A 27713-nucleotide genomic window follows, 5' to 3' on the forward strand; every position below is an offset into this window, starting at 1 on the left:
TATGTTGTACGGCTCACAGATGTGTGGAGTGTTGTAGAATATATGTTTGAGATGTTGGCGAAACGCTACCATGGATGTCATTAGCATAATAAAATAAACCAATGTTAAAAAGCCTATGCCTTTTGTTTGTTTTTATACTAATATAGTACGGATTCTCATGCAAAACACCACAAATGGTTTCTATACGTGACATTGGTGTCAGACGGAGATGCATGGAGGTGATATATAAAATAATAATGAAAAATCAGCCATAGGCTTTCACGGGCCAATTGGAATGCGAACATCATACAAAAATTTTATAATTAACTTGCGGTTATACCCGTATATATAAATAGTATATATAAAAAGTGTAACACAGGGGCGGAACCAGGATTATTAGAAGGGGGATTCGGAACGACAGGCCTCGGATGCGAAGCATTGGTGTGCGGTTTGGGGCCTGCTCAACGGACCCGACAAAAAATGGTTTTTTGGAGAGCAAACAGTACCATTTGGTACGGTTTAGAACCATGGTTTAGCTAGTCAAAATTCTTATTTCAAAAGGGGAATATTGGTGTAATATATTTTTCAGAAATCGAAGGGGGGGGGGTCAGGACCCCCTTGACCCGCCCTCTTAATCCGCCACTGTGTTTAACATGCACAATATCGAAGACATCAGGCTTTCTAAAGAGATAACCCCCTTTCATATTAGGCCGAAAAGTCAAATGGCAGGCATAGATCTCAGAACAATTGCAATAACCCCCCGTTTGTACGTAGCATGGAATTTATTATATTTCTTTGAATTATTAACGGCATATTTATAGTTGATTTTTGAATCTGATATGAAGATGTGTTATCGCTTTAGTTCAATAAATGTTCTTATTTACCATATGGTACTAAAACTTTCTTTATGTCTTCTTCCAACAAGGTAGATCAGTACAGAAAAAAATGTCATTCTTGCCAATTTAACTTGGCAGACAAATGTAGCCATATCATGAGAGTGATTATAATTATGAGTGTCGATCATCCAATGTACAATCAAGTTTGGCTCTTGCAAAATTTTTTTTTTTGCTTCCACCAGTAAAACAACGCACATAACCATATGTTTACCCGCATTGTACACGCACAGAAAAAGCCATGTACTCTGCAATAACGGATTTTAATATACCGGTTATTAGGTCCCCGACATGAACGGTAAAGTTCATGATGTACACGAAGTCGTGTTTGACAACCCGACTAGAAGCTCGGAGTTTGTTTTACATTAAGATTGATTTTGGCTTTACCCATGTTATTAAAGAGTACAATGGGATCAGAGGCGGTTCACAACAGACGGGTTTTACTTTTAGCGAGACCATAAGAGGAGAGAATAAAAAAAAATACATTCAGATGTTTAAGTGTGTGTCCACGAGAAAACCAAACCAAATGTAGAAAATGCGGCAAGGTGGGGGTGAACGGATTTACATCATATTTGGTGGGTTTGAACCTTTATATGAACAATACCTGAGGCTACAATATTTCCTGAAAAAAATCCCTACTTACAGAGATATAGCCAGTGACAATTTGGGGGTATTATCAACCAAAAATTCTTCTGAAAAACAGGGTTATATTGATTGGCCTTAAAGTTTATACAGGTGTCACTAAATGATTTAGTTTGGATATATATTTTAACATAAAGATAGGGGATTAAAATGATATACACTTTTTTCACTCTCTTCGTTTCCATGGTAACAAACCAAGCGTTTTTCTCAGGCCTACAAACCACATGCTTTTAACACCCCCCTTCTATTTTTGACAATATCTTCATCTTCACAGGTCTTTGGGGTAAAGCGTGTTCAGGACTAACAGATAACTCATTATTCTATTTGTACATGAAATCAAAACTTACTGCTGTTCTACAACTTGTCCGTTGTAACAGATAGAACATGACCTAATTTCTTCATTTTTCGTAAATATATCCGGACACATATATATCGGTGCTCTCAACTTCAGCTATCTCTTTCAAGTCAACAAATGGTTTAAAACACTGTAAGTTGAACTTTTTATTTTCATTTTACTTATTTTAATTTTTTTCTGGTTGAAACAAGCATCTAACACATTTTAAAATCATGTGAAACTAATGTACTAACGTCAGAACAACACAACGTCATTATCCAACATGGCGGAAATTGCAGACTGTTTGTTTGCAAATCTTCCTCAACGAAGTCGTATATCATGTGGTTTATACTCTGTGTACAGATATAAAAAACATGTAGTGTATTGAGAAATTGCAACAGAGATATTAACAGTCATCTTCGTCGCGTTTACATGAAGCAAAACAGCGTGAGTTACGAAAGCAAACTGATTCTTGTCAGGTGTGGATTCTTTTGTCTCCGATGATCGTAATTGGACATTTCCAAGTATCTTTGGGAGAATGAATGGGTTACACCATGTGACCAGCACTGGGATATGGGCTTGGTTTGTGCTGGAAACCATCCACACAGGGAAAAACGAGCCTATAACGAAATATGTCATGGGATTAACCTGCAGATGCCAGTGTAGACAAAAAGCCATTTGAATGTACTGGTACCACTTGGTTCAGGTAAGAAACGGGTTTGTTTGTATTTTAATACAGGCTAAAAGCCAGAAAAAAAGTTCACTCAGAAAAATTATCTAGGTGTAATTTTTTAATGGTAAGCGGTCCATTTTTTTTTCTTTTTTTTCTTTTTCTTTTTTTTTTTTTTGAAAGAAAATGCCCCCTTTCAAATAATGAAATTGCAGCCTAAGGACCTGTGATAATTTTATCTTTTAAGCTATATTTGTGTGGGTATTTATGTAGGTTTAATGGTATTTGGGTAAAATAAATTTAAGGGTAACAATTGGAATTAGATTGAAGCTATGGCTGGTCTTGGCAAAATTGCTAGGCTCATCATAATTAATATTCGAAACCATGCCTTACTTATAAAACATGGACAAATGGGATAATAATTTATTTTTCATCAATGTATCAATTAACTTTCAGATAAGTGTTTTCATGTGTCTATAGTAAGCTATATGTATATTTCAGGCATATTTGAGAAGTGTTATTTGACACACAGTGATCTTATGGTCAGCAAAAGAGTCCAAAGCCTTGCAGAAACTGAAACTAGTGTGGAAATGACTGCTGTTGTAGAAAGACATGTATGTAAATGAAAGCCACAATATAACAAATGCTGAGGAGATGCATGAGGCCCTAGTTTCTGCAGTTGGAGCCATTTTCTACATCCAGCTAGACAGACATCTTCCAAACCTGCGTGGACTGGAGTGTCCAGTTACAACAATTTAGCTTTCTTGATTCCTACAACATGAGAAAAGGTGTCTCCCTTCCTTGAGCAGTTTTAACATGAGTGATGCTGATGTTAAAGTTAATTTGGGTTTTTCAAAGGCAAATGTGTCAACTGGGACTATACCAAGCAAGATCACAAACAAGGAAATTTTTCTTGTCCAGAGAAGTCTTCTCTGAAATCTTTTGCTACCAAGACTGAAGAGTAATTGTATGGTCCTTTTTTTAAGTTATGAAATGTGCCAAAAAACAGCTTTTGATCAAATTAAAGTCTAGTGGGTCAACAATCTGACTAAAGAAAAACTTAAAGCACATCAGCTGTGAGAGAACTCCACCCTCTTGAATATCTCACTGAGTTACACAATGGATGAGCTTTAAAGTCATCTAAACCTTTGAAACTATATTCAAATAAAGTAAAGGAGTTTTTACTGAAGGAGTGTAGAAGGGCACAAGAAACAGGCCAGCAGAACGTAGCATTTGTGAGCATGAAGATGAGATTGAAATGTCAGTAAGGAGGGTAACAGACTATTCAGGAAGAAAAAATCGGCATTTATTTTTGAATGTATTAAAAACTTTGATGTTATGAGCTGTAATGTTTGATATAAAACTGCAAAGATGTTTCATAACACCAGGATATATTTTGTGGTTGTGTTAGTTTTGCTTTTTGAATAGAAAATTATCTTGTTTTGCTACATTATGATATAGTTTGTGATGATCACAACTAATGTTGCATTGCTTTGCATGTATTGCAGTATTATAATTTTGTGATTTTTTTATTATTATTATTTGTAATTATTCATCTGAGACAACAATAAACTAAATTGAATAATTTTTTAGTTTCTTTATGCTCATAAATAGTCACCAAAAAGTGGTGTGGATGAATAAAAAACCCTCTTGATAATTTTAATTTAAAAAAAAGATTTGTTCTGGCTTTGCTCTCATAAATACTATGGCATATCTCTATATAATAAATATTGCACCAAAAGGAAATCGCTACTAAACTAAGATTTTAATTTGTATTCACCAAATTGATATTAAAAATATATATATTAAAATTATCATGTAAACTCTCAAGTTAATTGCCAGTGCCTATCCAAAGTAACAGAATCTAAGATTTATTTCCTCTAAACTTTTTGTCCATACAAATTAAAAAGTCCATATATGGCAATTTACAAATATGAAGCCCAGTGACCTTGACCTATGACCCACTGACCTGATATTCATTAGTACACATCTACTTTCCATGCTCACCAGTCCTATTAATTAAGTAACATCATTGTAGAGCAAAATGGTTTAATAAATTAATCAAACCCATTGTCTACATAGACTTGAATGAATCCACCACGATTTTTGCCTTAAAAATGGCCAACTTTGGGGGTATTTTTCAGTACCTGTTTTAATACAGCAGTAACTTTTGAAACTTGATTTGGAGTGATCCATATCTGCCTAAAATATTCATGCAGTTTTATAGCTGTAAACCCTGTGAAGATGGAGATATATGCAATTAAAGATGGTAGTATCAAAATTGGACTTTGGGGGGAGGGGTGTTATAAATGGGTGTGGCCCGCCCAAGCAGGGTCTTATCTGAATTCTACATATATCTGTGGCAAGCCAAATGATTGTTTTCAATGTTTGTAAGGTCTAATATTTTTTAGTTTTCTCCATTTTTGTTTAATTTACACAAAATATATCATTATTTTTCCAAGGTAAAAATGGAGTCTCAAAGAGGCTACATAAGCCATGACTTATAATAGGCTATAATTCTCTGAAGAAAGGATATTTTTGGGATTCCTTCCTCACTCATGAATAACTTCCTAATATGCCTCCATACAACAAATTTGGTTGAAATCCGCTGACCCCCACCTTGCCACCCTGGGCTGGTTCTCTCGTGGACAAGCTCTTAATTACTGGTGCGACTACAGCTATGGACATTTTAAGTAAAACATATTTGGCAAATAATTCCGCCAAGGAGATACCGTTTTTCTACCGAACACGGTTAACAGGTGGTATGTCGTGCTTTAATACCGGAAAAGCTACATAATCAAAACTAGTTGGATCGTATTCATTGATACGCCTGTTCTGTACTTTCCTAGTAAGATGACTTCGGATGCTTTTCTTTTCATTTGGTTTTGCATTGAGATAACATTTGGATTCACATTTGACGTTATAGAGCACGATGACGTCCAAAGCTGTTCACACCTCGGCAGTTTTAGTATTGAGTAGTCTTTACTCTTTCAAATGTCGACTGCTGACTTGCCTCGGGTACTGTATGAACATATGAACAGTCTTGAGAAGCAAGGGCCCAAGACAGGAAAAGACGGGAATAAAAAGACAAAACGTGTGCCTGATAAAAGGACTTTTGTAAAAAATCAAAAGTTTGCTCTCTGATAATCCCTCCAAGAAAATAGCACATTTTGATGAAATGCAAACCATGCGGAGTTAGTTATAGCTCAATTTAAGTTCGAGATCTGCGGCACCAATATAAGGACTTTAAACTGAAGAGAAAGGAAATATAATTGTCGAACGCAGATGTAAACTTTCTAAAGTATACCGTAGTTTTATGCAAAAGGTAATTTGCTAAGTCCCACGAGAGCCCTCATTCGTTCTCGTCTCGTGACATCAAGATTCGGGGGCCAGGTCGTTGTCGTGATGGACAGACGTGCCTCATCCGGGACTCGAACCCGTGACTTTGCGTTACCAAGGTTGATGACGCTTTGAATGTCTCATTTGCATCCATGCACGCTACCTACTGCTCCGTGACTGACCCGCCCAACCTCCGTACGTGCGAGTTTCCTCTTATAGTAACCGATCGAACCAGCGTCCGAGAGTCTGCCTGTACGCAAGTCAGCAGAGTTACCACGCAACCACGACAGCTCGGTTGGTACGAAATGATCAGATGGAAACTTTCAACCTCGTCACGGAGAGCGCCAGATGGGGTGTACATGTGTAGACCTGCTGTCGCAAACGATAATCTGGGTGCCGCATTTCAGCCCATGCATCCCCATTCCCCGACATGAACGGTAAAGTTCATGATGTACACGAAGTCGTGTTTGACAACCCGACTAGAAGCTCGGATTTTGTTTTATATTAAAATTGCTTTTGGCTTTACCCATGTTATTAAAGAGTACAATGGGATCAGAGGCGGTTCACAACAGGCGGGTTTTACTGTTAGCGAGACCGTAAGAGGAGAGAATAAAAAAAAATACATTCGCTTTAATACCGGAAAAGCTACAGAATCAAAACTAGTTGGATCGTACTCATTGATACGCCTGCTCTGTACGTTCCTAGTAAGATATGACTTCGTCTGCTTTTATTTTCATTTGGTTTTGCATTGAGATAACGTTTGGATTCACCTTTGACGTTGTAGAGCACGATGACGTCCACAAATGTTCACACCTCGGCAGTTTTAGTATTGAGTAGTCTTTACTCTTTCAAATGTCGACTGCTGACTTGCCTCGGGAACTGTATGAACATATGAACAGTCTTGAGAAGCAAGGGCCCAAGACAGGAAAGGACGAGAATAAAAAGACAAAACGTGTGCCTGATAAAAGGACTTTTGTAAAAAAATCAAAAGTTTGCTCTGTGATAATCCCTCCAAGAAGATAGCACAATTTGATGAAATGCAAGCCATGCGGAGTTAGTTATAGCTCAATTTAAGTTCAAGCTCTGTGGCACCAATATAAGGACTTTAAACTGAAGAGAAAGGAAATATAATTGTCGAACGCAGATGTAAACTTTCTAAAGTATACCGTAGTTTTATGCAAAAGGTAATTTGCTAAGTCCCACGAGAGCCCTCATTCGTTCTCGTCTCGTGACATCAAGATTCGGGGGCCAGGTCGTTGTCGTGATGGACAGACGTGCCTCATACGGGACTCGAACCCGTGACTTTGCGTTACCAAGGTTGATGACGCTTTGGATGTCTCATTTGCATCCATGCACGCTACCTACTGCTCCGTGACTGGCCCGCCCACCCTCCGTACGTGCGAGTTTCCTTACTGGTGCGATTGCAGCCATGGACATTTTGAATAAAACATATTTGGCAAATAATTCCGCCGAGGAGATACCGTTTTTTCTACCAAACACGGTTAACAGGTGGTATGGAGTGCTTTAATACCGGAAAAGCTACAGAATCAAAACTAGTTGGATCGTATTCATTGATACGCCTGCTCTGTACGTTCCTAGTAAGATGACTTCGGATGCTTTTATTTTCATTTGGTTTTGCATTGAGATAACGTTTGGATTCACCTTTGACGTTGTAGAGCACGTTTTATGTCCACAGCTGTTCACACCTCGTTAGTTTTAGTATTGACTAGTCTTTACTTTTTCAAATGTCGACTGCTGACTTGCCTCGGGTACTGTATGAACATATGAACAGTCTTGAGAAGCAAGGGCCCAAGACAGGAAAGGACGAGAATAAAAAGACAAAACGTGTGCCTGATAAAAGGACTTTTGTAAAAAAATCAAAAGTTTGCTCTGTGATAATCCCTCCAAGAAGATAGCACAATTTGATGAAATGCAAGCAATGCGGAGTTAGTTATAGCTCAATTTAAGTTCAAGCTCTGCGGCACCAATATAAGGACTTTAAACTGAAGAGAAAGGAAATATAATTGTCGAACGAAGATGTAAACTTTCTAAAGTATACCGTAGTTTTATGCAAAAGGTAATTTGCTAAGTCCCACGAGAGCCCTCTTTCGTTCTCGTCTCGTGACAAACCGATTCGGGGGCCAGATTGTTGTCGTGATGGACTGACGTGCCTCATCCGGGACTCGAACCCGTGACTTTGCGTTACCAAGGTTGATGACGCTTTGAGTGTCTCATTTGCATCCATGCACGCTACCGACTGCTCCGTGACTGACCCGCCCACCCTCCGTACGTGCTAGTTTCCTCTTATAGTAACCGATCGCAATTTTTAAAAATTAATTCTGCAAAAATAAACGACACAGTAGCTACTGTATCTCGAACCAGCGTCCGAGAGTCTGCCTGTACGCAAGTTAGCAGAGTTACCACGCAGCCAGCGTTGGATCGAAATGATCAGATACATTATTTGTCCATCAAATAGTATTTCTATTTTGATGACAGCTGTTTTGGCGTGATAGTGCTACATATACCTGGTCCCGAATCAAAATCAATGACAAATAAGTATTGTGCATGAGTAATATATGTTGATGCGATTTACAAGCATCAATAGACCATACATAACAGAAAAAATATAAAAAGGTTATAAAACTTCAAAAAGATGTGATATCCTGTGCATATTATATTTTAAGTGTTTAACAATAAAACTACATATTATGTTTAATATTATGAAAATAAACACAACTTCAGAGCAATTGAATCTATCATGTATTTTATATTAGCAGTAAAATAAAATTTAGTTTTATTTTGAAAGTCGAGACCTCGAGGTAATGCACAAAGCTCACTTGGTGGAGAACTGTGTGCAACAAGGATTGCACTACTTTTCCGTAAATATTCGCCCCCTCCATATTGTTACTTCCCTTTCCCATGAAAAACCATTTATAATTATTTCACTTTTGCTTGCAGTGCCATTGCCATCACCATGTATTTCACATTGAATATCTCTAAAATCTAAGAATTCTACAGTTAATCCGTCCGAACCTGGACTTTTATCATTTCTCATTTTAGTGAAGAATATCCTGGCTTCAACATTACTTATTAGGTCTTCTACTGTAAGCTTTCCCTCTCATCTGTAGTCAGTTTTGGTACATTAAGGTCTTTCAATTTTATTTGCCAATCAATATCAGCGTACTTTTTATTTTCTGAGTACAATTATTCGTAAAACTTTTGTTTCCTTTAATATTTCATTCTGTTCAGTAATTTATTTATTTTCACCAACCTGTAGTCGCGGAATAATTTTATCTGTAAATCTTCTTTTTTCAAGGCTGAAAAAATATTTTGTGGTTTTTTCTCCCTCAGTCAACCATTTTTCGCGCGATCTAATAATACTACCTTTTAACCTAGCTTGCACTTCTCATCTCAACTAACTTATGTTTTTTTCTTTCTAATTCCAGTTGAAGACGGGCATCACGATTTTCAAAATCTCCTGTTTATTGCTATATTTCTTCCACAACCCCTTTCTTTTTCTTCTTAAAACATGCATACGAAATAGTCGTTCCTCTTAAACGTCAAAGCAAAAGTTTCAGCAACATCTGGTCATTCAACGTAAAATGTAATTCCTGGTCAGGAATGTTGTCAATATTTTCAAGATTATACAATGCAATGTGTATTTTAAAAAATCTCGTATGGATTTGTTAATTTTTGCAACATAGGTTAGAAAACCTGTAGGCCCGCCCCTATAAGCTTCCACAATTAGGCCTGTATTTAAAATGAGAGTTTCAAATACTTTAAGACTGTGTAAAATGAACTTTAGACTGCGTAAAATGAACTTTACTCGAATATTGAATTATATTTTGGCAAAAGGCATTTGAAAAGAAACGAAAGCGATTTAATGTTTCAAGGCAAATGCAAAACATGACTGTGATCAATGTGATTAAATAGTCCTTAACAAAACATACGTTCTTCTGGTCTTCCTGCATGAGAGAGAGAGAGAGAGAGTTAAATTAAATAAATAAGTAAACCCGACACATATATTATGTTTAATTATTTTTAGTTACATCTAAATTATCCACATAGTTGAGCTCACTGAATGCCACACACACATACACATATATATCTGGAATATAAAATATAGTTTTGTGTATATTTAACGCCATTCATGAAAATAAGTCACTGATGCATCTGCTTTAACTGCACAATGCTGCTTTTATTCCACACCAGGGAACGCATCCACGTGTCCAGCCTCGTGGTCTTCAAAAGAGCGACAAAAAGGGCGAAATCCACTCAACCATAGTCTGTTTTCGGTCTACTCCGGTGTACATGTACATAACACGTATAACCACCACGTGATCGGTTGCCACGTCAGCGTGACCTTTTCAACGGTCCAGCTTAATATAAACCAAGGACAAGAATATTCATGTTGGTCGGTGACCATTTCACGGTTCCTAGACATCATTTCACACTGCGCATGTTCGAGAATGGCCTAGTGGGAATAATTGTGCCAGTGCCCTTTCTTCACATATTGTTAAAATACAATATGGGCTCCAACTAGCCTATCTATAAAACACCTGTCACTTCTGCAGCTGGGGGCGTTCCATGTATTACACATTTATACGAGATAAACTTGAATATCTATATTACAGGAATGTTTGTTTGAGGCACACCACAATTTTAGACTCGATACAGCATGAACGAAAATTAAAAGAAAAGATTATTTTAAACTTCCAAGGCCTAAGAACAGATTTACTTTATCCCTAAAATACCAGTATTCCTCCTCTAAATTGTTGGAAAAAATACGCACACATATACCTTTGAGTTCTAAGTTCCTAATATCAGTGACTGTATATATATATATATATATATATATATATATATATATATATATATATATATATATATATATATATAAGAGAGTTACAAGATAATATTGGAACTGAAACAGTAAACGGTGTTAGGCGTAATACAGCAGAACGTCTCGACCTTGTAGGAATTGCGACATTTGCAAAATAAAAGAAGTAGATCAAAGAGTACTTCAGCGACTTATAGGGTGTGTTCCCAATGAAACTATTGTTTTACGCAGATCGATCCGACGCCGCGGGGGGTTTCGGGCAGCTAAGGGGTGATTTATTCGGCTTTAGGATGCTTTTTCACTTCGTTCTGAGTGCGATCGAACGCACACGATAGTTAATCACCCCTTAGCTGCTCGAGGAAGCGTGTCATTCAGTTAATCATATATTGCACTCAGCGAGAGTCCCCGAGGAGTTGGATCAATCTATGTAGGACGATAGTAACATTGGGAAAGCATACATATAAAATACATTAACTGTAAAAAAAATTCTATGTACATGTGCTAATAATTTGATATTGCAAACGCCATATAAGGGTTCTGATTTGACAATGGAATTGACGTTGTCATGACAACTGTCAGAATCCTGCTACTGCTTGGTTTCAGTGGGCGGTGCCATATCATAATCGGCATGAACCGGGGCGACAGCATTTTCTATCTCCTCCTCGATGTCACTGTCTTCATCCTCTAATTTCTCCTTTTCAGTCAGTGCACTCGAAGGGCGCTTAGTGACAGTAGTTTTCTATGTGGACACTGCCTCAGGAAGCTTTGGTTTCTCTTCACTCCAGTTAGCTTCGGCAACAGCTTGCTGGTAGTTTGGAGGATGGTAGGACGGCCCTCCGCCTGGCTGGTACGGGTCATACGGTGGGTAGTATCCCATGGGGGGAGGCGGCGGTGGCAGCTGTTGCTGTTGTTGCTGTTGTTGTTGCTGTTGTTGTTGGACGGTACTTATCATTGTGATGTTCGGCTGAGGCGGCGCACTGCCCGCTATGAAGATAACTTGCTGAAATGACAATAACCAAAACTTAGAGAGCATTCACATCGAGAAGAGCCGAGGTCTAGCACGGCCGAGACCTAATTATGGCGGACCTACATGAAAGGAACACTGCGTAATCCTTTAATGGTCTCTCAATGTAGGTCCGCCATATTTAGGTCTCGGTCTTGCTAGACCTCGGCTCTTCTCAATGTGAATGCTCTCTAAAATGCTAAATGTAATCTCTCTCTCTCTCTCTCCCTCTCTCGTGTGTGTGTGTTTTTGTGTGTGTTTAACTACCAAATATACAGAATGGAAAAAAGTAATCGTTACTTTCAATCAATAAAAGTTCGTCTTAATTCAAAATAAGAATAAAGTAACTTTTCTATAGACAACAGCTTTATGTTGAAAAAGTTTTTACCTAAAATATTTATTGGATATATTGGAAATATTGGACGTAAAAACTATTTCAATATTAAGCTGTTGACAGAAGAAAAATTACATCATCCTTACAACATAAAACAGCTGTTAAAATTCTTAAATTAAGTATTTTGGAATAGAAAGGCCATACATACCGGTTCTGGTTGGTCTATGGTCGAGCAGCAACAGCAGACAGAGGCGGACACTATGGCTACTATCCACTCAATGAAGCCCAGCCCTCCCGCTCCCGCCATAAACACGTACAAGTATATATTCCCATAGGTATGGGAAGTAACCTGTAAATAAATTAATGCATGGGTATTATTATCACATGTGTTCAACTGATGCTTGAACGTGAAATATAATGACTTAAACCCGTGGTCAAGATATATATACTGTGTAATGCGATCTGACACACACCTTGAAAACGGGTAGTGTGGTCTGATCTACCGGTGAATTCAGGATCATTCGGTGCCGAGTCTGGTAGTTGGGTAGGCCTGAAACATGTAAGCGACCAGTCGACTAAATACTGTCAATCGACCGTGCAGTTGCAAGTGGTATGCTACTGGTTATAGCAACCTACTGACAACCAAGAAGAGACCGATAGGCAAACTTCAGGATACCGATATTTTTCATTTTTAGTCGCATTGGTTGTCGGTGCACAAAAAATGGCCTTCATGTGTCAATTAGCAACCTTATGCAACCACTTTAAAACCTATGGCAACCTTCTTGCGACTGAGGTTGCAAAGAGGTTGCCAAAAGGTTCCAAGCGCAGTGTGACCCAGGCTTAAGACAAGAGTAGGCTGGTTATGTGCGAATCGGATCCAGACCCACAATGGACACCTTAACCCCCAAATCTGAACCTACTTAACAATGGGTGGGATATCCATAAAAATGGATAACTGAAGGATAACCCTGCTAACAAGAATGATCTAATACTATCTTCATGTATGCACCGTTTGTGGAACGCCATCACTCAGCAAAAAGTTATATGACTTTTTGACTCCACTTATAACTAGAAAAGCACTCAGAGAGAACAGACCTCCGCCAAGGCAGCAAAGTCTCCATCCAATGCCGTTTCTCCTAAATTTTCGATATTTTTGATTATTGATTGATTATTGATCCGGATCACCACCAAAAACTAACCATCTGTTCCTTGGCCCACTTTTGACAATTCCTGAAAATTTTATCAAAATCGGTCCATAACTTAGTTTTTTTATTATCGATTATTGATTGATTATTGATCCGGATCACCACCAAAAACTGACCACTTCTAAGATAACCCATTTCTGACCTACCCTGAAAATTTCATCAAAATCGGACCATAACTTTTTGAGTTATGTTGATGATTGATTTTGATTATTAAATTGATTGATTACCACCAAAAATCAATTATCTCTTCCTTGGCCCACATCTGACAGTTTCTGAAAAGTCATCAAAATCGGTCTATAACTTTTTGAGTTATGTTGATGACAGACAGACAGACAGACAGACAAACAAACAAACAGACAAACAGGGGTGAAAACATAACCTCCTTGGCGGAGGTAATTACAGATGCTTTTGGTTTTGATACAGTTAGGTGAGGTCAACTGGATATTTAGTCGGATGTATATTGACTGAGTGGATCGTTTATTATTGAACGTATTTTCGGTTAAGTTTAACAGATCAGTTTTAAGAGTGCAACGTACTCTTATAGTCACCAGCTTTTCTGTATTCTACACAACGACCTGAAGAAGTGGTCCATGTACTTAAAGTTTATATCCTCTGATATCAGGGGTTTGTTAAATAGCATACAAAATTAAGATAATTTTGTAACTGACTACAAGCGAATCCTGTGGTCAGAGAATAAAAAAATGTTGTCACTTTGAGTCATACATACTCTGAACAAAGGCAAAGCTCCGGACATGCCCATCAAAATCGGACCGAAGATAAAGGCAGTGAAGATTGAAAATGTCTGGAAAGAGTTACGCTGAAAGAGAAAGTGAAAGTGAAAGAAGCATACATAATATACACATATTATCATAAATTTACTTTAGTATAGAAATCTGTTCATATCGAGCGTAATATATCTCAGCGACACTGCTGTATTGGTATGTTTTGGGAGGAATACATTCCGTCATGTTATATGCCGCAGCCGACGATAGATATTTGATTGGCCGTCTTTAGCCCAGCCCGGGGGGGGGGGGGGGGGAGGGGAAGGGGCCGTAATGAAAGATGACTCTCTTACAAGGTGTATGTAAAAACCAGGCAGTAGAATGGCCAGATTATCAGTACAGATGTGTCGCTTAGATACATATGTATAACGTAAAGATGAACAATGAAAAACAGCTTTAATTGACGCTCAATTGGCAAGCCATAAAATTACTACTGCATCTTTAAACGTAACAATCTGTTTGAGTTAATAAGTAACATTCAGTTTGAGAAGATACGTCTCTCTCTCTCTCTCTCTTTCTCTCTCTCTCTTTCTCTCTTAATCATTATTGCTTAAAGGGACAAAAAAATAGGATTAAAAACGCCTTTTTAGTGCATGGATTGCTTCCTTTTTAACTTATCTAAGAACAATAGCTATGGGTAAAGCATAAAATGGCAGGTAAATGGCCTTAATCAATATCGAAAAAAAGAATCATATTCACCGTCCACTTTCGAACCCCGGGCGTCAGCCATCTTGACACAGTTTGAAATAACGCGGCTTCTCGACTCAGATACGAGATGTAAACAATGCAGCCAGCATGTCTCACTCGACTGCAAAGGTGAGCGTGGGCGAGAAGAAGAGGAATTGTTCACAGAATCTTTGCAGGTAAGCGAGTTAAAGTCACTATATGTGCTTTAGAATGGGAAGGTGGCAGTGGAAATAAAAATATCTAGCAGTGGAAGTTTAAAAGCGTAGATAACTGCTACATTTCCTCGGATAACGCACTCGCAGCTAGTCCCCAAACCACTCGCACTGCGTACTACTAGTTACATGAAGCGTGGTAGTGCACTTTGCCCCTGAGGTATATAGTTCTGTAAACCAGGAGGAATACCGGCGTTTTCTGCTCAATGTGGTCATCTACCAGTACTTGCAGACGAACCTCACACCATATTCCCGCAGGGGAATCCCATGAGATATACAATGTAACTCGAGTACTGTACTAGCTGGGATAGAGGGTGTTCTTTGTACAACACGTAACTCATTTGTAAATTTATTAATATTGTCAGATAAGATAAGATAAGAGTTTATTTAGCCAATTATAAAAATCGGAAATCATTTTATTTTTGGAGCAATATAAAGAGTAAAATAATAGAATAATACAATAAATAAATAAATAAATAGATAAATATGAATATGATTATAAGAAATGAATATGATAACAAGGAATGAATTTTTTAGCCTTTCAGAGGAGGAACTGGTTGCTACACCCCTTCAAGCACAAAGGAGAGAACAGGTATGTTAATAATTTTAGCAATACACCAGGTAACAGGGGCGGATCCAGGATTATTTGAAGTGTTGGGGGGGGGGGGGGTCCGCGGATGCAAAGCCGACCCTCTAGTTGCCGTAGGGTTCTGGGCCCGCTTAAATTTTTTGCTACTTTAGAGGGCGAACAGTGCCATTTGGTATGGTTTAGTACTATCGATTAGCTTGTCAAAATTCTAATTGCAAATGGGGAATATTAGTGTGATTTTTTTTACATCAGTTCTTTAAAACCATGTGTGATTATGTTATTTCTTCTTGTGGCCTTTATGATCTAATGCAGCTATAGCTATTTAAATTTAATTATCTTCTTCATCAAGAGCTGGTTATCATGTAGTGATCATGCCCTCTAATTTGTTGATTTTTGTTTAAGAATAGTGCGGATTTGATTATATCAAGAGGTTTTTTTCTCATTAACCATTTTATGTAATTTTACCATTACAGTGCCTCAAGTTATATCTGGAAAACTCATACCAGGAAGCACTCCAATCTTACAATACTGCCTCACTTCAATGTCGACGTGACAAGTTGTGCAAAAGACTGCTACAAAAAATGTGCACTGATGACCACATAATCCACCACCTTTTACCAAAACTGAGTGAACAGTTTTATATTATAATGCCCACGTATTTAAAGTGCCAAGACTGAGATCACCGAGAGCCTCAAGGACTTTTATTTTCTGGGCATTGTCAACTCTTCAATAATTTAGGAATTTTGCCAAATACATCCAAAGATTCAATTCTCATGCAATTCTTGAAAACTTTTTTAGAATATATTTCAAAAATTAAATGAGATTTATTGAAATTTAATTGAAATTCTATGAAGTTTCTAATACAAATGAGAGGTCATACGAGATTTCCGTTTTTGCGAGAGCACTTGCGCACGATAGTCACTATCTCGAGTGACCAGCACTGCATACCAGAAAATTGATGCAATTGTAATACCACTATGCAATAAAAGGAATATAAAATCCTTTTCAGATAAAGTATATCCTTCTCATCCAGTTAACTAAATGAAGATAATATAAATAATTATCTTAGGTGCATTATAAATACCAACCCAAAATATGGTTATGAATTGAAATGATAACTTAAGTTATCTTAGGTGCATTACAAACATCAACCCATAAATATGGTTTTACATGTTTCTATGTAAACCAGGCACTGCCCCCCCCCCCCTTTTGCTGTGGAATAGGGGAGGTGGGTGGGCGTATGACCTCTCATTTGTATTAGAAACTTCATAGAATTTCAATTAAATTTCAATAAATCTCATTTAATTTTTGAATTCTATTTCGTTTCTATACAAATGAGGTCATACGAGATTCCCGTTTTATGCGAGAGCATATGCGCACTTGCGCACATCTTCACAGTTCGAAGCTTGCTGGTCACGAGAGCAACTTGGCTCTGAACATAGTACTACATACCTTTTCTAATTATTTAAAACTGCATCAGCAAACTCTTTCCCTTTAATGGGTTTATTATAGTACTTTGCAAAAGTCTTGCTTGAAGACCATCCAGCTGCTTTCAAAATATCATCTACGGGAACTTTTGCTCTTTCTGCTGCCGACACTGCTGCAGCTCGGGTTGAATGAGCCTTAAATGATTCCTCTACACCTGCTTGGTGCATCAATATCCGAATCCATCTGGATATTGTATCTTTTGAAACAGATGAGAAAGGTTTTCTATAACTAATAAAAAATTTTTCTTGTCCATTTCTCAATGGCTTTGTCCTTTTTAAATATTCCTTAACATATGTCAATGTACACAATCTCCTATCTGGAGGGTACGATTTAAATTGTATAGATATTGTACCAATTCCTGGTCTTGTTTGTTTCAAAGTTTCTTTTATGTTAAATAAAACATAGTTTTTGTGAAGTTCTAACTCTTGGAACTTCAGTAAATGCAACGTTTGTGCTCTCTGTGCAGATGTAAGAGACATAAGCATGATCAACTTCATTGTTAGATCTTTCAGTGATAACTGCCTTGCTGGTGACAGTTTCCTCATGTAATTTAAAACAATTGATACATCCCACACTTGTTGATATCTGGATGCAGTAGGTCGAGTGTTAAAAACTCCTTTCAAAAACCTTACAATCAAAGGATGACTCCCCACTGTTGAAGCACCAATGGTAATAAATGTTGATAATGCACATCTTGCAGTGTTTATAGCACTGTAACTTGAGCCATCTTCATAGAGATGTACTAAAAAATCTAGCACATTCGCTACAGTTGGTCTATAAAAATTGACCTTCCTTTGATTTGAAAACATTCTCCACTTTTTAATATAGACTGAATATTGGTTCTGAGTGGATTTTCTCCATGACTGAAAAATGATTTCGATAGCTCTCTCTGAAATTCTATCTGATTTGAGAGTTTTCCGGATACTTTGCATGCCAACAGTTTCAAGTGATTTCCCATTGGGTGTGTCACCCCTTTCTGGTGTGGAAGTGATAATACTGTTGTTGTTGGCGGTAACAGAATAGGGATGTCTACTAACATTTCCATTAATGGAGTGAACCATGCTTGTGTCAACCAAAAAGGTATCACAACTAAAGCATCTGCCTGATCTTCCCGAATCTTCTTGATTATCCTGGGAATCAGGCTGAAAGGAGGAAAAATGTATGAATACATATTCTCCCAAGATATTGAAAAGGCATTAATGTATTTAGCACCAGGTTCTGGTTTCCAAGAAGCAAATACTTCTAATTTGCTATTCAATCTTGATGCAAATAGATCTATACATGGCATACCAAATATATCTGTCACTTTTTTAAATATATCAATATCTAGTGACCATTCAGTTCTAATATTCACATTCCTTGATTCCCAATCTGCCTCTACATTTAATATTCCAGGCAAATATTCAGCAGTAAGCCATATGTCATTTTCAATGCATTTATTCCATATGTCTGATACTATTTCATCACAAACTGGGGATTTCAAACCTCCCATATGTGTAATGTAGGCAACTGCTGTAGTATTATCAGATCTCAATAAAACTACCTTTCCTTTGATTTCTTGAATAAAGGCATGTAAAGCCATTTTTATAGCAAGCAATTCAAATGCATTGATATTATCATGACAGAATAAAATTTCTTCTTCAGTAAAGAATCCACCAATTCTTGTATCTCTACATATAGCTCCCCATGCTAAAGGAGTAGCATCTGATTGAATTTCAATCTGTGCATTGCCATGATAAATTTTATTTGTTGCAAACAATATATTTCTAGACCACCAGTCTAGATCTACTTTCATGTCATCTGTAATATCCATTACAGCTTCATAATCATCTTTATTTTGTTTCAATGCATTAATTTTTGCTCTCTCTAGTTTTCTATAATGCAATGGCCCGTATAGGAGTCCAGGCAAACATGATATTAATATTCCTAATATTTTTGCAATTTCTCTAATAGATGCATCATCTCTTCTGATTGAATCATCAATCATTTCTTTATAAGCTTGTTTCTTTTCATTGGTCAGTTGCACAGTCATATTTCTAGAGTTTATTTTAAATCCCAAAAATACAATTTCTTGAGTTGGGATTAATGCCGACTTTTCATCATGGATCAAAAATCCACAAGTTTTGAATAACTTAACCGTTTCTTGTACTGCCCATAGACATTCATTTTCTGAACTAGCTTGTATATAAATGTCATCTATGTAAGATATCATAATAATCCCTTTCCTTCTTAAGGATGCACATAATGGCTTTAATAATTTTGTGAATGCTCTTGGAGCATCTGAATAGCCATTTGGAAGGGCAGTATACATATATAATTTATTTCTCCATTGAAATTTGAGAAACTTCTGATGCTCTTTGTAAATTCTAACCATATAATATGCATCTCGTAAATCTATGCGTGCCATGTATGCTTTATGACACAATAAATTCAAGACTGTCTTTAAAGTATCCATTTTAAACTTATGGTACTTCATAAATTTGTTGAAAGGTTTAAGATTTAATATCATTCTTCTTGTGCCATCTTTTTTAGGCCTAGTAAATATTGTATTGACAAATTGTCCTTCTTCATTTTGTGTTTCAACAATGACACCTTTACATAATAATCTTGAAACTTCAATATCAATCAATTTTTCCTCAGATTCTGTGAATCTTATTTCTCTTAATGGTGTCGTCTGTTTAGGATAATTATTATCCACAAATTCCAATCTTAAACCTCTAACAGTCTGTAACACCCAAGCATCAGATGTCAGCAATTCCCATTGGGAAATAAACTTTGATATTCTACCAGCAATGTTATGTTGAGGACTTACCTCAAAAATTTTCTTCAACTTTTCCACATCTAATGATGCAGAGTTGCAGGGCAGTTTTTTAAATCTTGCTGCCTGTGATAGGTCCTAAATTGACCTCTACTGGTGCCACTTCTTGCACCTCTAATGCTCTTAGTAGGAAAACTTCTTCCCCTAGCTCGCATGCTGGTTCTTCTTCCTCTTTCTCTGGGAGTCCCAGAATATGATGGACCAGTGTTTTTAAACACTTGGTGATTCATTTTGTTGACATCAGACATGTCACGGATTCTTTTTACTATTTCATCCCCAAAAAGCCTATTTGTATATGGGATGGAACTCGCACACAAATGTGAATATTGCTTATCAATGTGAGGTCTTAAAGCCTCTTTCCTTCTTGTGCAAAGTTCAAAGTTTGTGCAACCAAATGCTCGAAGTGCATTCGTAGCATCATTGATTATTTCTTCAAAATCTTCTTCTTCCAAATTTTTAGTATCTGAATCCCATTTACTAATGAGTTTGTTCATTGCAACTGCCATTGAGGAAACGCCCTTTATCAAGCAATTTTGCACTCTCTGAAGCTTTAAATCTTGTGTTTTAGCATCATGACTAATGCTAGGCCAAATTTCCTCGTTAATTGTAATTGGTTGCAAACCTTCACAGTTGGAAGGAGCTAAAATTTTCTCAAAAAGAGCTTTGGTCTCTTCTTCCATTGGTTTAGACCTCATGAAAGCTGTAATGTTGTCAGCTAAGGTTGTGTTAATTTCAGGCCCTTTGGGCTCAGATTTTTTAGCTGTTTCAGTCATTTTCTTCAAAACTTTCATTTTCTTTTCCGGAAGAAGTTCTTCCTCTATGTTTCTTTTACTTGTACTGGGATTTTCATTATGGGCAGTGTCTGCCATCTCGAACACTTGGTCTGAATCCCGAGCCTCACTAAGAACTGACGTGTCGTCATAAACTGGCTCTTCATAATACTCTTGAGGATATTCATACCTTATTTCGTTTTTAAAATCCTCCATTTGCTTTTGAAGATTATCTTGCATATTCTTCATTGTGCCAGCTATAAAGTCAAGTGCTGCACTAATTTTATGATCCACAGTCGTGGCATTATCGGCACTAGTGGACGCGCCATTTTCATTTTCCACATGAACGCTACTCTGCGTCAGAGTTTGAATCTCTGTGAGAAATTGTGGTGTGTCACCACTTTCTTTCGACTTCCCGTCGGACGATTTCTTGTGGCCATGCGTATTTTTCTTAACTTTTGGTCTACTTTCGACCTTTTCAGCCATAATGTTAGAATATTCTTGAAAATTTTTGTGCCACAAATTTTCCACGTGCCGTGCTCGCTCGACAAAAAACCGGAAGTGAAGATGTGCGCAAGTGCGCATATGCTCTCGCATAAAACGGGAATCTCGTATGACCTCATTTGTATAGAAACGAAATAGAATTTAATGTCGAACATGTTTTTCTAAGAACTAGCTCTTTAGTAAATTAACAAAGTACTTTCCAACTGTTATTATTATTATTAACATATTGTTATGTACAAAGCATAAGCTGCAGTATCAATGTAGCATTAACTGGGTAGAGATTATGAATGAAATAAAAGTTTAAATATTGAAACATCTTTTATTTATATTTGGCAAAAATACAAGAATAAAGTTTGCTACATAAGTTTGGAATTTGGCCAAATCATCTTTATTATTACCTGTCACATGTAATGAATAAGACATACACAGATTTTGTAAGCTACAATGCATAATTATTTTCATACTTATTAATGCTTTCTTCATAAATAAGCCTTCCATTCAAGCATTCACAAACTTTCACATTGTGCAGTACACATTATAGTATGGTAACATTTTTGAGAGAGACTTATTAACAGTTAAGAGTCTGATGTACATGCAGACCCATGAGGATTGCAGATCAACAAATTATCCCCCTCTCTGTCAGTGTATTGACTCATGTGAGCTGACACAAAAATATCCATGCAAAAGGGATGTGTCATGAGAAAGGACTAACCCCACTTACACAAACATAAAATTGTTTTATCGGAAGATATACACACATACTTTTCCAAGATGTGCAGGGAATAAATAGAAAGGTATAAATATTTCTTTAAAAAATACAGGCATGGCTTCCCTGCATGAATTCTAAATAATGGCTTTGTGGAGAAGTGAATACAGGCACAAGTGTTCACTCAAACCATTTTTGTAGGTCTTAAAAGAAATGACATACAGTCACTTGCCAAATACAGAATTTTATGCTGGAACAAAGTCACAAAACTGCAACTGGTGATCTTACAAAATCTGACAACACACTGGTTTAAAATCAAGTTGAAGTCACAATATGCCACCCATATTCCATAATACATTTAATGTCATCTAGATTTAAAAAGTAAATGCTGGACCAAAATGGTTTATTCTCAATATCAGGCATATGACTTAGTTTTGGGAGGAAAGACCACCTTGATTTCCAATCTGTCTGCATTATAGCATACATGTCAGTGCTAGATGGTTTGAAGTCAGCAGATTATGCTTTGTCACATTGGCAAGATGAGTTCACTGAATATATCCTGTAAGCAGCACTCGAAAGTCAGGAAAAGTCTCTCACTATCCAACTTGTCCCCGCTTTGGACCCTCAAGAAAAGTTCCTCTTTTTTTGGTGTTCCTCTTCCATGTAAAAAACTCTTCTTCAGGACATCATACTGGCAGTTGCTCATAACCTTAAGGTCTAAAAAAGCAAATCAATAATAATAATAATTTATTAAGATTGCAACCCAGTGGGTTGAAGTTGTACATAGTGTTAAGAAAATTATAATGAAAATAAAGTGAATATTTGCTTGAATAAAACTGAGTTAAAAGACTGCTAATTGAACTTTAAAATTATTGTACTTAGGATAAAAGACAACATAATACTATTGGAAATTTAAAAGTGCATATGGAATAAAACAGCATCGGAATCTGTCGGTCTTAAATTGTGGCACTTTGTTACTATTGTTTGATCTTAAAAGATGATTGGATTGCTCAATAAAGATGTGATTCAGTTTGTCAGAGGATTCAGTTATTTTGTAAAAGAAAGTTTTGCACATCTCTTCGTTTATCTAAAGTACACATATTTGCCGGGTTCAGGGTTTCATTATAGTGTAGGTCAGGGAAAATAATCTTCAAAGCACGAGTTTGGTCAGTCTAAGAGTTTGCATTGCTCTATAGTTAGGCCTGGATGCCACACAGGGCAGGCATATTCTAGAATCGAGTGCACAATACTTTGGTAAAGCTTAGCTCGTTTCAGTTGATGGAAGAAATAGAGTCTTGCATTATGTTTACATTATATGTTGCCAATTTGGAAAAAAAAATTGATAAAAGAGAAATCATGCACCTATAATGCCTAATATATGGTGAGTGAATATCAGCTTATTAAAATTCTTCTTACTCTAAAGACATGTTTTAGTCCCATGTTGGATCATCAGGATCCTTTAATTCCCTCTTCTTCAGCATCTTCCTCCTCTTCCATCTGCACTTCTTCCAGTTCAGGCAACCCATAGGAAAAAGTTACATTGACACTGCAACCAAAAAAAAAGCAACAGTACATAAAATTAAGATAATCAAGTTTGAGAAAAATCATGTAAAAACATAAATGAAATAAGTATAAAACTCAACTGAAATAAGTATAAATGCCATTTGTCTCAACATGATCACCTTAAATTATCTAGACTGTCATCTTCAACTGCACTAGTATTAACTACAACTTGATTTTGAAGTTTCTTGATCACTTCATATTGGATTAATCTCCGAAATACTGGTTGGACGCTAATGTAAAAAATTGTATGATCAAAATTATTACTCTGGACTATTTATCCATTTACAGATGTACCAAACATACACATGCAATATCCCCTTTCTGATTTATTTATTTATTTATTTTTAATGTAAAAAGGAAACTTAATTGCCTTTAAAATATAAAATCAAAATACTACTCAAAGATATTTTCAATTATAGTTGACATGCCATTTAAAACTAAGTTAAACTTAGATACAATATCAGCTTCTGCACATTCATTTTGGGATTAAGATGCCTAAAGAAATAGCATCTTGGACATACGTCTTATTTACTGTGTTTTGTATGCCCAGATGTAAGAGGCACAAGAAATGTGCCCTCGGTAAGTCAACAATTCGCCCCGGCCATGGTAATGTACATGTAATGAAACCAGTATCTCCCACCATGTCCATTTCCATTTAAACTTTCTTTGCTGTATAAACTTACCCAAACCCTGTCAGAGTCGACATATTAGCAACACTTGTAATTCCTGTTATCGATACTATACTCATATATAGTTACAATTTCATGGCATATTTTGACAGACGAGCCTGACAATCGTTAAGAAATACAACGAACACACGTAAATAAACATTAATCTCTGTGCTTAATAAATATTTTTACTGGTGTCTTATCTCAAACATTATTGTAAATGGTACTCACAAATCCAGTAAATACTTCGAGGCCAGGTGATCCTTCGTATCCATGGCCATCCATGCAAGCAGGTTTTCATCTGCCTTCTTCCTCGCCGGTGTTTATTGTTTGCCTGTCGTACATTTGCTGATACACTGTTTTACGCGCATTTTATTTTCTGGTGTTGACTTTTGTAAAGGGTGTTTCCTTTTTCTTTTTGTTATCTTTCTTCCCTTCTTCGATGGAGTCTCAACTAATTCAGCCTCCTGTTCCATGTGCTTTCCCGGCAGCTTGAACTAGTTTTAACTAGGTCGCAATACGAGAATCTCGCGATATCCGGAAGTCTAGAGAGCTCAATAATGAAAATGGAGGTGGTTGTTGGTAAACCTCCGCTTAAGCGGAGGTTTTCTTTTTATTGTATTTTCCAAAAATGTTACAGAGCGATGGCGAGTGCCGGGAATGATAGATTAAAGGTTGGTAAATCGCAGAAAAGTACTGTTAACCTCGGGATAAATCGGGATAAATCAATTTTGGCGCGAAAATCCTCTTTTGTGTCCTTTTAAGCTAATTACTCAACTGATTCTTCGTCAGAAAAGTTCATCTACTTTGTAAATAAGCCATTCAATCGACCAATAAGTTAATTTATATTAATTTATTCATTTAACTATATATCTTTTCATTCATACAGTAAATCATTTCTGTTATCACTCACCAGACACCGTTTGGAACCTTGTCGATCTCTCGTGATGCAAGCGCCGAAAATACCGGTGAAGAAAAACTGAAAAAAGAGGGCTATATTGGAGATAGAATTTTGCACAACGTTTGGTCTTAGTCTAAGAAAATAAACATTGTCGACCTCTATAAATCAACTAAACCTCTAGCCATACTTTCTAGGCATCAAACTTCAGCACAAGTATCCAACAGCCAAGGAACCGAGAAGAGCAGGTACGTTAGGAAATACAAACAGTGCTACATGTACGAAATACATGTTCTACCAATAAATCCTTAGACATTCTACAAAGAGAAAACACATCTTGTCTTGCATAAATGTCTGGTTGATAATCTTCCAATAGCTATGTATGCTGATATAAACGGCGTATTTCAATTGCCTTAATTAGACCAGTTATTAGTCTTGAGAAGATTCATTATGTAAATATTAATAAAAATGTACATTCCATTTTTGTCGTTTTTTTTTTTTTTTTTCATCTCGTTATTATGTCATGTGAAGTATTTGGAGGGTAGCTCAGACAAGTCTTGGTTAAGTTTGGCATCTGCATTCTTCAAAAGTATAAAAACGTAGAATAAATTAAGGTTTAAGTAAAAAAAAAATTATAAAACTTACCCAGGCACCGCACCATATCGGAGCACTCACCATAGTCAAGGTGCGAGATAGACCAGAAGCATAACTGTTGAACGAGTACGAAGTGTAGAACGAGTTGTAGCTGCTATAATGATAATATCTGTAGGCATTTAAAGTCAAGGAGCTTTGGTCCGTTTCAAAATGGTTCAGATAGAGGTCGGCCGCGCCACACCCTATTATAAGGAGTCCCAGCGCAATCTGAAATCCACCCAAACATTGGAGGGACCCGTAAGGAAAACGGTCTTGGGGCTCCCCCGCCGGAACCACTTGGTTGTGGCCCACGTGCATTGTGGGTCTGAAAGAAAATGGTGGTGTATTAACGGTGTGCTGTAGATATTTTATTGTTTATTTTCTTGATTCTTTTTTAACTGCCATTATTTACGGTGAAAATTATATACACGTATGGACTTAATTGCCACTACCTTAGAAAATGATCGATGCCCCAATCTCTCTCTCTCTCTCTCTCTCTCTCCACAAGTATATTGGTGTATAAACAAAAAACACAGGTAATACATATGTGTAAGTGCAAATTAAATAATGCATATAAATAGATAAAAAGATTATGATATAAACGAAAAAATATAAATGAGATTTATAATGACAAATTACACCTACCCTGTTTTCGTCCGCAAAATTTTTTTTAAATCCAAAGACTATTCAGAATACTACTACTAATACACTATACGCTCAAAGTTTTTTTTTTTTTTTTTTTTTTTTTCCCACATAAAATTGCACCTACGGCTTACATGCGACTTAAATAAACGACCGGAAAGATGCTTAAATGAAATCCAACGCCGCACTGTTTTGGTTACTTTTGTTCTGATAGCGCGTCAGACACAATGCGAAATCCGGGGTTCGATAAAACCATCGACAGCAAGGGCAGGTATGGAAAAGCGAAAGTAATTGTCGATATCACACCTGAACTTAACGTTTGAGTTTAGATAGTTTTATCTTTCGTTTAATTTTTGAAATATCTGATACACGTTTACACTTAAGATATGACCCATTAATTTATACCCCTTAAACAAAAATCGACTGTAAAGAAAGGTACGTTGGGTTGGCTAGGGGTATTTCAGTTTGATTCCGCCATTTATTATTTTATTTTTAAAAAAAATTTTTTGCATAGCTGATATATTGTTGTCAATCCTACAATGTCCATTTTACATCATTTGTAACATCAAAGAGCGACTATTACTACGTAAAATTCGATCAAACACAGTTTTATCAGGAGTCACCACACCCCAACCAATACATGTCCCATACAACCTCTTATGCAGTTACGCTTTTTTTTTTCTGGAACCAATTAACTGAAAAATAATACGTGTGGGTATAATAAAACGTTTACCTTAATTCTTCTTCTGTTGCTGAAAGAGAGACAGAGAAAGAGAGAGAGAGGGAGAGGAGGAGAGGGGCGTAGTAGTAGAGATGTCATCTTGACTTACCTGAGTTTTTTCAAATTTGATCGTGTAGCCGGTTTTCCTCTGCGTCTTAACCGTCCTCACCGCCTAGCCAGCCAGTCGGCGCCCTATCTTCACAGAATGGTTTCAGGTAATGCACGACACTTTAAAACTAATTCCCAGTTATGAGCACACATGAATGTTGCGCCACTTAGTTATAAAGCTTGTCCTCAGCCGTGTCCTCAGTATGCAGCCTCGACCGATTCATAAGACATGACCTAAATCTTTGTTGAATCAATAACTGTCGCTTCGTTGGTAAACATGACACAAGGGCTATACTGTTTAGTCAAAAGGACTTACCTGTAGAGATATGATAAAAATGTTGTTCTCCAGATTTGTATCCACTAATCACTCAATTACATATTCCATGTTTTGCAATAATAAACCCGAGGTATGGACTGCACATAATGCAGTGCACGCATTGTAATGAACTATGGTTTTTAGAGGTTACAGAAAGAAGTGCACGTGCACAAAACCTGAGTGGCACCAAGTGAATATAGGGGTAACGGTATAATGGCAAAGTCAAATAGGAAAAAATCCTTGTGAGCTGCTGTGGGATCAGTGGCGCAATACCTATGCGTACCACATTATGTTAGAGTTATCGTTAACATTTTACATTTTATTAATTTCGTTCAATTAAAAGAACTGTATATTTTTAACACTTAGAGC

General features: G+C 36.8%; 3 protein-coding genes and 2 long non-coding RNA genes across 5 annotated transcripts; 2 read left to right on the top strand and 3 right to left on the bottom strand.

Moving 5' to 3' along the window:
- Positions 1–1955: 1955 nt before the first annotated feature.
- On the top strand, positions 1956–4103 carry LOC147760429 (uncharacterized). The gene is made up of 2 exons (XR_015330880.1): positions 1956–2554; positions 3020–4103. It is a non-coding gene; the product is annotated as an uncharacterized LOC147760429 (long non-coding RNA).
- Positions 4104–9878: 5775 nt separating this feature from the next.
- Positions 9879–27320, bottom strand: LOC147760430 (uncharacterized). The gene is made up of 6 exons (XM_086994653.1): positions 27030–27320; positions 25570–25882; positions 24940–25005; positions 13967–14056; positions 12243–12383; positions 9879–11697 (listed from the first exon to the last, which is right to left on the bottom strand). Exons 2-6 carry the CDS (start codon positions 25873–25875, stop codon positions 11437–11439), a joined length of 864 nt encoding a protein of 287 aa, XP_086850779.1. The 5' UTR covers positions 25876–25882; positions 27030–27320; the 3' UTR covers positions 9879–11436.
- Positions 14626–16313, top strand: LOC147760431 (uncharacterized). The gene is made up of 3 exons (XM_087019429.1): positions 14626–14884; positions 15458–15512; positions 15983–16313. Exons 1-3 carry the CDS (start codon positions 14817–14819, stop codon positions 16184–16186), a joined length of 327 nt encoding a protein of 108 aa, XP_086875555.1. The 5' UTR covers positions 14626–14816; the 3' UTR covers positions 16187–16313.
- On the bottom strand, positions 16309–21229 carry LOC106168514 (uncharacterized). The gene is made up of 2 exons (XM_087019428.1): positions 19810–21229; positions 16309–18139 (listed from the first exon to the last, which is right to left on the bottom strand). Exon 1 carries the CDS (start codon positions 21180–21182, stop codon positions 19839–19841), a length of 1344 nt encoding a protein of 447 aa, XP_086875554.1. The 5' UTR covers positions 21183–21229; the 3' UTR covers positions 16309–18139; positions 19810–19838.
- LOC147760432 (uncharacterized) lies at positions 21451–24810 on the bottom strand. The gene is made up of 3 exons (XR_015335725.1): positions 24258–24810; positions 23212–23341; positions 21451–22512 (listed from the first exon to the last, which is right to left on the bottom strand). It is a non-coding gene; the product is annotated as an uncharacterized LOC147760432 (long non-coding RNA).
- Positions 27321–27713: the final 393 nt, after the last annotated feature.

Source organism: Lingula anatina, chromosome 8, assembly GCF_051362555.1.
Source record: "Lingula anatina isolate TDL-2025a chromosome 8, LinAna3.0, whole genome shotgun sequence".
NCBI classification, from domain to species: domain Eukaryota; kingdom Metazoa; phylum Brachiopoda; class Lingulata; order Lingulida; family Lingulidae; genus Lingula; species Lingula anatina.